Source organism: Macrobrachium nipponense, chromosome 11 (assembly GCF_015104395.2).
Source record: "Macrobrachium nipponense isolate FS-2020 chromosome 11, ASM1510439v2, whole genome shotgun sequence".
NCBI classification, from domain to species: Eukaryota; Metazoa; Arthropoda; class Malacostraca; order Decapoda; family Palaemonidae; genus Macrobrachium; species Macrobrachium nipponense.
Genome location: NC_061087.1, coordinates 85,620,903 through 85,633,402, shown reverse-complemented (window position 1 = coordinate 85,633,402; position 12,500 = coordinate 85,620,903). Strand labels below are relative to the sequence as shown.

Here is a 12,500-nt window from a genome sequence, read left to right as displayed (position 1 = left end):
TTGAGAATGAAGCTCTACTACTTTTCTCGTGGTATTTTGTTATGAATATTTATATGGGAATCCCTGAATACTTCGTAATTTGAAAGCAAAAAAGAAAACTTGATAACACGAGTAAAGACAGGGACTACTAAGGTTTATACTGACAGGGAAGATAAAACAAAAGCACCGAAATCTATAGCAAGAGTACAAGTTAAAGTATAAGTGAATTTCCAAGTGAAAACCCAAAACAAGCAAACAAAAACACACATATATATGTTCCTATCAATACTTTCACATGATTGTTTCCCCTTTGGAGAGTTTGGCGAGGGTTGGCAACCACCTTACGGTGTCTCAACATGATGTGAGGTTGCTGGGTCATTACTACCCTTCTGTAATATATTCCTACATATAAATACATACACACACACACACACACACACACACACATATATATATATATATATATATATATATATATATATATATATATATAATGTTTGTTTGAATGCATGTATGTATGTTTTTGTTGTAATAAATATATATTTTTCCCAATTCGCCATTCATTCATTTGCTCCAAAAATATGACAAATCATCAGTTAATTGTGGGATTGTTTTTCCTCAAACCTGTGACCTTTCAGCGAATGATCGCGGGATTTTTTTTACCTCAATAAGTTGACTATTGGGTAATTACGCTGTATGTTTCCAGGAAGAGTTTGGAAATACCAATATTTCTTTATGTCGTTCTTAAAGAATAGTTTTTTTCTAATGCCTTTGGCCACCCAACGGTTGATTGAGAATTTTTAGCATTCAATGCTGAATTCATTTTCATGATGGTCAGCGGCAGCTCACATACTTTATCATTAGCTCTGTTCATGGTGTACATTCATTCATAAATAACTATTTAATCTCTATGCTAATACTAGCACAAGTAGCCAGTCATGTTAGTAACAATTGGAGAGGTGCGGATATACAGAAAAAACTATATAATAAATAAAAGAATATATATATATATATATATATATATATATATATATATATATATATATATATATTACTTTGTATATAATGAGGGGTCCATAATATCAATCTTTGTAAGAAAAGAAAAGGCCAAAAATAAAGGTTATTATGTTAAACCTGAAGCAGGCGAGGCAATAAAAGTATCAATTGTGAATATACATATACATATACATATAATATATATATACATATATATATATTATATTAATATATCATATACATATAATATATAAACATATATATATAAACACACACATTTGGTACTTTTATTTCCTGGCCTGCTTCACGTTTAACGTATTAACCTTTATTTTTGACCTTTTTTTTCTTACAAAGATTGATATTATGGACCCCTCATTATATACAAAGTAATATATATATATATATATATATATATATATATATATATATATATATATATTCTTTTATTTATTATACAGTTTTTGTCTGTACATCCGCACCTCTCCAAATGTTACAGACATGACTGGTTACTTGTGCTAGTATTAGCATAGAGATTAAATAGTTATTTATGAATGAATGTACACCATATATATATATATATATATATATATATATATATATATATATGTGTGTGTGTGTGTGTGTGTGTGCGCGTGTGTGTGTGCGCGTGTGTGTGTGTGTGTGCGTGTTTGTGTGTGTGTGTGTTTTCGGAAGAAAGAAAAGCATATCCTTTTCCATACAACTAGGTACCAAGGGTAAGAATCACAGTGCGTTGAAAGGATAAACAACCATTTAGGATTCCACCACTTCCTACACCATTCTCCCACTATAATATCCATTGCTCCTAAGTCTTTTGACCTTAAACTTCACTTCAGGCTAAGAAGAAAATGACGGAGAGAGAGAGAGAGAGAGAGAGAGAGAGAGAGAGAGAGAGAGAGAGAATTCTGACTGATGTTAAACGCGCTTTTATTCTGTTTAGAGGCGTAAACAAAGGCGCCGTAACTTGCCCGGGGGCAGCAAACTGTTTCGGGGTGTCATTGTGTCAATTGAACTGACCGCATTGCTTTTTCTGAGTTCTTAGAGGTCCGGGCGGTTAGCTTTCTTTGCGGTGGGAGGAGAGAAAGCGGTCTCGTGACTCGCTGGTAAAAGGCTGCCAAGTCTGTGATGGTAAGTTCCGTTCAATAAAAAGTGAGTGGGGAGCGTGTTCACTATATCGGGGTCACGAGTCGGTTTGTCCAAGATGAGTGGATGCTCGTGTTAGTCATTTATTTTCTTTGTTTCGTTTATTTGAACATTTAAATTTTTATTTTTTTTGGTTTGAGTATTCGTTTAGATTACCTGTCTATCTATCTATGCGAAAACTATGCCATTTGTGATATTTTCTTTTCAAATTTAAAGCCAATTAATAAGAAAATCATCAAGTAAAGTTGTACTTCTTCATTATATAATGACACATACACAAACACATGCGAGCGCGCGCCTACACACACACACACACCCATATATATATATATGTATATATATATATATATATATATATATATATATATATATATATATGCACACACGTTTACTAAATCCGTGGAAAACGATATATAGCGAAAAAAAAAATGTAAATGTATAATCATTGCATGGAGCATGAACATATGTTATACCAGCTGGGCTGAATTGTTACTATAACTAGAAAGGATAATTCTATAAAAGTCTATATACATTTGTTTGACGAAAACTCAGAAGATGATAATGTATGACAAAGGTTATGAAATACCTGCACCTGTTGTGGTGTATAACACATAAATATCTAATTATATGTGTGCATATAATATATTTTAAAACATATATGTAAATATAAACCACTGGTTACCGTTTGTGGTCCTCGTCGAAGGAGACCTCAGTAACATCGCGATTAAAAAAAATCAATTAGAGAACAATACATTTAAAATCAAGAGTCATGCTCCCTCTTCAGTGTGAAACATGAAGCTCCGAAAATGTATTTAGATCTTAAATATTTTTGGTATTCGGTTTTTTTTTTTTTTTAAGTTCGATACTGATCTGTCTCACGACATACAAGAGACTAGTTGTTCTTCCCTGGGAGCTACCTTTGCCATACATCATCATTTTGTAAGTTTACTCTCAAATATGCACATATGAAACTTAACTGAAACTTAGGCCATTGAATGTGGTCAGTCTTAACCGGACTCCAGTATTTTCAATTCCAATTTTACACTACCATTCGATCTTATCCAGTCCACCGTACCTGCACTAACGGTAGTTATGAGAAGCATTAAAACATTTATAAGGATATACAAGTGTGTATATGTGCGTATATATATATATATATATATATATATATATATATATATATATATTTATATAGTATATATATAGTATATATATATATATATATATATATATATAAAATGCAATTTCTGTATGTATGTTTGTTTGTTAGTTTTTAGTCAAAATTCGAAATTCGAGGGCTGTTTCTAAGGACGTCATAATCCCCCTTTTTTTTTATGCCCCATAATTTTTTAAAATTTTTGGAGTTAAAGCTAGGGCTACCAAATTTATATTATAGACTCCCCTTCCCCCCAGGAGGATTTTAGTCAAAATCCAAAATTCGAGGGCCGTTTCTAAGGGTGTCATAAGTGGCCCCCGCCCCTCTTTTTTTAATACCAACTCATTTTTTACAACTTTTGGAGTTGGAGCTAGTGATACCAAATTTTTACCATGGACTCCCTCACCCCCAGGGAAGGTTCAGTCAAAATCCAAAATTCGAGGACCGTTTTTGAGGGGGTCATAACCACTTTTTTTTTTATGCCCCCTCATTTTTTCTACATTCGAAGCTGAAGCTAGGGCTACCAAATTTTTGCCATAGACTCCCCACACAGCCAGGAAGGTTTTTGTTAAAATCCGAACTTCGTAAGCCGTTTCCAAAGGGGTCATAACCCCCTCATTTTTTACAACTTTCAGAGTTGACAGCTAGGGCTACCAAATTTGTATCATATAATCCCCCCTCCCCCCAGGAAGGATTTAGTCAAAATCCGAAATTTGAGGGCCGTTTCTAAGGGGGTAAGGTAATAACCCCTCATTTTCATGCCCCATCATTTTTCTACGACTCCAATAATCCGTCCGGAGAACTGGTTCAGCTGCTAGTACACACACACACACACACATACACACACACACACACGCACACCACACACACACACACAACACACACATATATATATATATAATATATATATATATATATATATATATATATATATAGTATATATATATATACAGGTGAAAAGCAAAACAGCTCAATACATCGGGTTCCTTTATTGTTGCTAAAGTTTCAGGTTAATGGTCTTATTTCCAAGGCTAAAAAGTGAAAACCAAGAGCATATACATTGCTAATTTGTGCAGCAAGATTAAAATAATAATCACATACAATAAGCACAAAAAAACACACACAAAAATTAAAAAAACATAATATATTAAATAGTAAGTAAAAAAAAAATTAAGACCAACCTTTACAACTCGAGGTTCGGTTGGTGAAAGATTTGCCAGTGCGAGGGGGAGTCGAGACGAAACAGGGAAGGAGAATAGTGGGCAGTCTAAGCAATGCATAGTGGAGCTGCTGTAGCGTTGTTATTTAAAGTTGAAACACGATCCTTAATGGCCAAGGATTTGAGTATAGGGAAGTGGTTTTCATTATGCCTTGATAAAATGATATCAAAATCATCGTAGTTAACTTTGCGTTTGCATATTTGTGTATAATTTTTATATTAGAAAGCCCGGGGCGAGAAAGCTTCATTCTGTGCGGTAACTAATGCCTATATGTGAATCACATCGTGCTTTGAGCAGTCGGTGAGCGCTTACCACGCACGCCTGTTTGTTGCACGAACAGCAAGTATATAAGTAAACTAGAAAAGACAGCATTAAAGTAAGTAATTTTTCTGTGCCGAAAAAATCCACCTATGTTTTTAGGATCTTTTAAGGTGAATTTGACATCAACTGCTGGGAAATGTTTGCTCATTATCTTCCTTAATTTCAGCATAAATGTGGTATCATAAGTGTATGGGATGCTGATTTAATTTTTCAGTTTTGAATCTAAAAGTCCCTGTTATAAGACGGGGACTAGCATCGATGTATATATATATATATATATATATATATATTATATATATATATAGTATATATAAATATATATATATTATATATGTATGTATGTATATATATGTATATATATATGTGTTTATAATATATTATATTATATATATAAAAATACATAATATATATATATATATATATATATATATAAAACTATTTCGAAGTGGATCTTGTCCGGATCATTCTTATCCTCCCCGGGGGATGACAAGGAATCCGGGAATTCTGAAGGCTATGTGAAATTCCGGAGGCTTCTGGGAATTCGGGAGGCTTCGGAGAATTCCTGTGGCTTCTGGAATTCGGGAGGCTGATAGTAATTCCGGAGGCTTCTGGAAAATTCCAGAGGCTTTTGGGAATTCCGGTGACTAGAAGGCAATCTCCAGCTCTGTAGCCTTTAGATCTATTGCACAATACTAAAAGAACAGTATTTAAAGGATAAGAAATCGGTGGAGACGAAAGGCTGAGTTGAAAGATTTCTTTGGGCGGAAACCCACATTGTTTGAATATGAATTTCAGAGGCTTTTGGGGCTTCCGGACGCTTCAAGACGATCCCCAAGCTCTGAAGCCTTTGGAAATGCCCATCGGATTCTCCAGCAATGCTTTAGGAGCTGAGGATTGGTTCAAAGGATCCTGGAGTCATGAGACGTCTTCAAGAATACCCAGAAGCTTCTACATACACACACACACACACACACACACACACACACACACACACCACGCTCACACACATATATATGTATATATATATATATATATATGTATATATTATGTATACATATATGTATATATAATATATGTATGTATGTATGTTGCAACGAGAGAAAAGAAAACGATAATAATGATTTTTTGCTGAATTCATTTTTTTTAATATTGCTATTTTCATGGCAAAGAAGCCGAAGAGTCTGATTAAAATGGACGGGACGAGGAAGCAGATCGACTGAAGGAAATTTTCCAGATGGGAAAAGTACACCAGAAGAAAATCGGATGACTTCAATCCACAATTGTTTACAGATGAAAAGACGGACTGCTTCGCGGAGCAGCATGGAGATAAGAAAACCTCACAACATCACTAAGCAAAATAAACTTGACTGATGATTAACTCTATCCAAGAGTTTGAGATGAGAGTCATCATCCAAAGATCAAAGGGGAACACTTAGATAGTATGGCTTTTACACGAAACTTTCGAAAACACAACCGCAAATCACCAGCTTTTTGAGGAGGAAGCGGTATTGCATATATGTTTCTCAAAAGTCAGTTTCTTATCAAAATTGACACCTAGAATCTAGAAAAAGTCACTGTGTTCTAAAACCGTAGCATTTAAATGCAAATGAGGATGCAAAAGGAAAAGTGTTCTGGATCGACAGTCACGCTTTGAGTTTCCTAGAATTAAGCTTCGTACCCCAAAGTCTTCTCTACTCATGAATACATGTCTCATTAATTCAAGGATTCTGCGACTACAGACCAAAGGCGCAGAGAAGAAACAACAGCTACAAGAATAGCATCATCAGCGTAGTAATCAACTTATTGATTCACATGATCAAACGCTGCACCAAAAACTGAAACAACCATGAGTTCTACGTTCAGATGAGCCTACTCCACAGATACAGTGCCTGTAACATCTATGAATACAAGGTCAAGATGGTTGCCAGATTGGCGTGTCTGCTCATTTACTAACTAATTGCAACCAGAAATAGTGAACAAATCTACGAGCAACACCATGATTATATGTGGCAGTAATTGAGTAGTTTGATGAGCAATATAAACATTAACGAAAATAAAACAATCCTTCGGGTCAGTCAGCTTCTTGAACTGTTGTCGTGTTGGTAAGCAAGTAGACGCAGACAGATTCATCCAAATCTGGGTTCCTACAGCCAGCTAAAAACACAAAAATTTATTGGTCTAGCACAGACTCTGTCCACCTGGGTTTCATGACATCCACTCTCATGCAGTGGCTTGTAAGATGCGGAAAAACCATCTTCTTGGAATGGCATTACAGTTGATTAAAGAGGGCTCTTTAAGCTCTGGAATCAACATTCTGAAATATTTCGCAAATTAGACTCAAGATTTCAGAACGAGATAGGATATCAAAATTACTAGCTGCAACATCCAAGTAAATTTTATTCTTACATAATCCAAGGACATCGTTTTATAAATACGGCAATTCCTTGACCGATTCTGTGGACGAGATTTAAGTTCAATATCGTCAGAAATAGGAAACAAAGTAAAAAAAAGAAGACGAGCAATATTTGCAAACATAACAAAAACAGCACAGTTACAGTTTACACGTTTACATCCATATTGAAATGTGTTTGCCTATAACATGACGAAATTACCGCCTGAATTAAACTGGTCAACTGGGAGAAGTCGACATGTCCTGCAAGGACAAATGCTACACCTCCAGATTTTTCAAAATAAACTGGAATCGTCAAGTATACAGAAGCGTTTCACCTATTTCTATTACACGTCTCAAGATTAGATATGCTTCCGTACTTATCTGAGGATCATGTTTTATCGTACAATGATCTCTTTACTTTCTTTTACTTCCTAATGGACACCATATTCATGGGAAGCCTGAATTTCAATTCAATAGCCCTGTGGGCTTCTTCCATATAGATAGGGTTCAACCTCTGAATAATAATAATAATAATATTAATAATATGAATAATTACGACCTATTAGCTTTTCCCACCATACAATAGCCATCCAACGTCCAGTTCCAGCGGATATTTGAGCTGGTATTTGGCGGATCTTCTCATTTATCTCAGTTACTATAGAAAAAGGTTTGAAAATCACGAATGATCTGCAGAAGAAAGGGGAAGGTTACTACACCTATGGACAACGTCCTAAATACTAAACGTACATGAGGATGAAAGTTACGACACGCTCCAGGAGTCTTCTGTGAGCATATGGGTCACAAGGAGGCTCATAAGTGTTAATATCTTTCCCATTCATTACTTTAGTGCTCCTCCTTCTCTCTGGAACGCAGATATTGAGTGACGTTTACTTAGACCTGCTGTCTCTTTCTTTCTGCTGCAGGTTTTCGAGGCTTTTCTCTTTCTGAGTTCTGTCTTCTGACTGAATGCACTATTTTCCTTCAAGGGGCGAGTAAATAGCTTTCTGTGGGAAGCTGATGCAGTATTTTTTGTTTTTTATCTTATTTATTTTTCCCCTTTTTGAGGTACGTGCTTGTTAAGGGGAATGAAGCGAATGGGCCACTGGCCTCTGCACATGAAAATATTCCCACATTTAATTCTAAAACGTTTCCATTTTAAAATTGTTATCTCTAAACCTCTCTATTTATCGCCCAATAAGTCATTTAAAATATGAGGTTATATTTTTTTTTCAAAATCTTGAGTCTAGTTATTTGCAGCTGTAAATCACTGAAAGTGAAGAGAATTTTTAAAATTAGTTGAAAAATAATTTCCCGGAATTGGAATCTCAAGATCACTGACATCTCATGAAGAAAGTAAATTAGGTACCATTATGTATGTGAGGGATTCCATCGCAAGAAGATATTGACAGCCTACAAAAAACCAAAGAAAATTTGGATGCTACTGGAAACTGGGGAAATCTTGAGAATATTAATTGTATACATGAAAGAAATGAAGAATGATTGACGGATCTAGAAATTCAGGCACATATAAATACATACAGTGTTCTCATCTACATTCACAGAATAGATGGATTCCTCTTGACATGGTCATACATGCATGCATTCATATATATACATACACTCACCCCATATATATATATATATATATATATATATATATATATATATATACATAACATGTGTGTGCACGCGCGCATTTGTAAAACTTGAATGCCTTATGCATGTGGGCAAGGTCTGCTGACCTTTTAAGTTTACCACATAAATGATAATGCCATGTTCAGAGAGAGAGAGAGAGAGAGAGAGAGAGAGAGAGAGAGAGAGAGAGAGAGAGACACTAAATGTTGTTTGTAGGGAAGAAAACGCTACTTTACTGTACGACCTTAATCTTTTCCTGCATGCATGAAGACGTTGACCTTTGGATAAAGCTTATTATTTAAAAGTATCATTATGTTTGTGAAGAGGAGCAACATTTTATTTTACGAAAATATCGAGTAAGTTGCCACAGTTAAGAGCAAAATACTTATAGTATAGTTCTTCATTTTCCTTTTTCTTAAGACGATGTTAAGGTGCTGCTTCGTCTGAATACTGGAAAAAAAGTAATAATGCACGGGCCATCATCCACTCAGCAATTTATTAGAAAAAAACTGGAACAGTGCCATTGCCTTTATACTTTAGTAACTTATGGCCTGGTGGCCACGAAACTTCAGTCCGACATTTTTCTTCCAATTTTATTTCGCAGCCAGCTGCGTACGAAACCCTCGGGGTCATAGCAACAAGTAAACAGTGTTCGGGACATGCGTGGTTGCGTTACTGCGCGCACGTGGCGAGCTGTTCTAAACCTACCCCGCACAAAATATCGCTAAGTGATACTACTTGACCACTGATATCCGTTTTATGGCAGTTATCTGTCTTGTCGTGACGAGGGGGTCCACACTCAGATTGATTCCGTCGGCAGGCTTAGGCTTTCGCAAGACTCCCCCAATTTGTTTTTCATGCAAGGGACATATTGATGAATACTGAACTGGCAGACACTCACAGTTCGCTAAAATCATGTTTAGCGTAGTATTGATTCGAAAGAACGAAATCGATGGTACAAAAACACCGTTAGCCAGAACGAATTAGTCTGCCCGTGGTTAACGCTTGTGTAGCATCGAGCGATGCAAGGGGAGCGATGAGGGCTGAAGAGGGGATCGCGGATATTACTTTTGGTGCGTTTAGTGAGTGAAAGGATTCTGATCTCCCCTGAGATGAGTTTCTCTAAGCCCATGGCAAAGGGCATGGAGAACACGTGCTTTTGATGGAATCAATACATGCAAGGGAAGGCCTCCGACCCTTGACACACCACCGCCGGCAACGTCGCCCCTCTGTTAAAGTCAGTGATGAAGTGGGAACCGATAACGAGCGTTCGAGTGCCCGTCCTGTCAAAGGCAGGAGGAGGAGGAAGAAGAAGACCCTGAGAAAAAGGGCGCCTCGCTATCGGACACCCAATGGCGTTCCAAAGGACGACTCTGACAGTTCTGATGATGATGATGACGACGGCGGTGAAGGTGGCAGTCGCTTGCCACGAGAATTCCGCAGAAAAACTGCCACAGGAAGGGTAAGCTTACCTCCGGAGGAGAGTAAGACTGTTAAGCCTTCTGGCGCCATGTGGTCCGAGGGCGGAGGAAGTGATTACAGCGGAGGAGACGAAAAGTCTACCTTGGCCGCCCGTCCTAACCATGGTTTCATCATGCCCATTATCAAGATCACTTATGCAGACAATGACCTGGAAGACATCTACGGATTCGACAATTACGAGGACTTGATTCAAGAGCAATGGACGAACAACCAGGCTTATGGCTACGTGAGGCCCAACGACGAAGTACACGACGTGGCGAAGGAAAAGAATGAGAAAAGACCAGTGGACAGTGGCAGGACAAAGAAAAATCAAGAAAATGTGCAAAGAAAAAAGTATGATCCGCGGAAATACATAAATAATAAAGTCCGGGGAAGAAAGAGAAAAACTCACGAAAGGGACAGGCCCTTGACAAAAGTGCAAGATCAAACTGTGACAAAACAAACAACTGAAGAGACAAGAGTGGAAAATCAAACTGTGACAAAACAAACAACTGAAGAGACAAAAGTGCAAGATCAAACTGTGACAAAACAAACAGCTCAAGAGACAAAAGTGCAAGATCAAACTGTGACAAAACAAAAAACTCAGGAGACGTTGCCCATATTCGAAAAAGAAGCATTACCTGCAATATTTGACGAGAGTGCCGAGGAGGACACGAAAAGGATGCCAGTCAAGGCGTGGGAAGAGAGCATGACAAGGTGAGAGCTGGTTATTGTCGACTTGAAATAAATCTATCCGTAAGTGCGAGTATGTAACACGTGTTGTCAACTTTTAATTCCACAGATTCTTTCATCTGGATTCAACATGATCTGGAGTGTTATTGAAAACCGCATTATTATAATGAAGCGATACGACCTTCTAAAAAATGGCCTAACCTATATAATTACATAAATAGGTAAAACTGATTAATGGAAATTTATCATAATCCATCGCTGTATTTTGCTGCAAGAGGATCTTGTTCATTAACAATTTCGCAACTAAAAACAACCTAATGAACTTCATGCCTCAGTAATAACACTAGCAACGAAAAATAAACAATTCTTCACAATTCTTAAGACGTTTGTGAAAAACTGGGTCTGTACTTGAATATGGTGTTTCTGGGGGTTTTCAACTCTCTCTCTCTCTCTCTCTCTCTCTCTCTCTCTCTCTCTCTCTCTCCCCTCTTGCCTGTTGAGAACATATGGTACTTGTGCTTATCATGTTGGTTATGTGCTCGTAGATTATCATCAACGGCAATAACAACAATGATACTTTTCAGTTTCGTGGACAGTTATCGCATTAGTAAGCGCTTCCTGCAAGAGATTTATACCCTGGGGGCATTCTGTGTCATTGCTCTCCACCCTCTCATTCTCCCATATATAATTCTCTATTTCTCTTTTGCTTCTCCTTTCCCTAATGTAGTTCTTTATCTCTACATACAGTTCTTTTTCTTACGTAATTCTCTATTTCCCTTCAGACTCACTCTTATACAATTACCATTTTCTCTCAGGCTCCTCTCTTACAGACTCCAGACTCTCCTCCCTTCTTAGATGATTTCATATTACTGTCCCGTCTTTCCAGCTCTTTATATAATTTTCTGCACCCATTTTTCCTGGGTTATTTTCTCTATCTTCTTACATAATTTTCTACTTCAGCACCTTTTCCTTGTTTCTTAAATAATTCTTTGTTACCATCTGGGTTCTCCGTCCCTGTTATAATGTTTTCTGTATTCTTTACACACCGATTCTGCTCTCTCGTCTATTTTCTGCTTAATACCTTTCGGCATTCACTTTCCATCTCATATACTTTCCGATATTTTCCTTCACACTCTACTTCTTTCCTTTATATAATCCTATATTTCTGTGATCTAGGGTTTCGTCATTTTCATACATTTTTCAGCGGAATTTCTCTTCAGATCTTCAACTTCATCTCACGCAATTTTCTATGCAACTTCTCTCTAGACTCTCCCTTCTCTCTTTTATAGTTATCTGAGCTATTACACTGTAAAATCTCCTTACTAATACATGTATTTTAGTGTAGATTCTCCAGACTCACTGCTCTCCTACAGATTTCATCTCTTGAATAATAAATACACACTTCTCAGTCCGAAGCTTGTCCTTCCGACCAAATACTCAGACACCACCTTTTCATACAGTTTATTCAAATACATCGCATCACCGT

General features: G+C 36.8%; 2 protein-coding genes across 2 annotated transcripts in view; one reads left to right on the top strand and one right to left on the bottom strand.

Annotated features, from left to right (window-relative positions):
- LOC135206885 (uncharacterized) overlaps window positions 1–12,500 on the bottom strand; it is a 197,030-nt gene that overhangs the window by 8,967 nt on the left and 175,563 nt on the right. The window lies entirely within an intron of this gene.
- Window positions 10,023–11,042, top strand: LOC135209322 (uncharacterized). Its single transcript, XM_064242029.1, has one exon. It carries the CDS (start codon window positions 10,023–10,025, stop codon window positions 11,040–11,042), a length of 1,020 nt encoding a protein of 339 aa, XP_064098099.1.

What these genes read in the sequence shown, in the direction of transcription:
- LOC135209322 (XM_064242029.1), top strand. Translation starts at nt 10,023, where the DNA reads ATGGAATCAATACATGCAAGGGAAGGCCTCCGACCCTTGACACACCAC.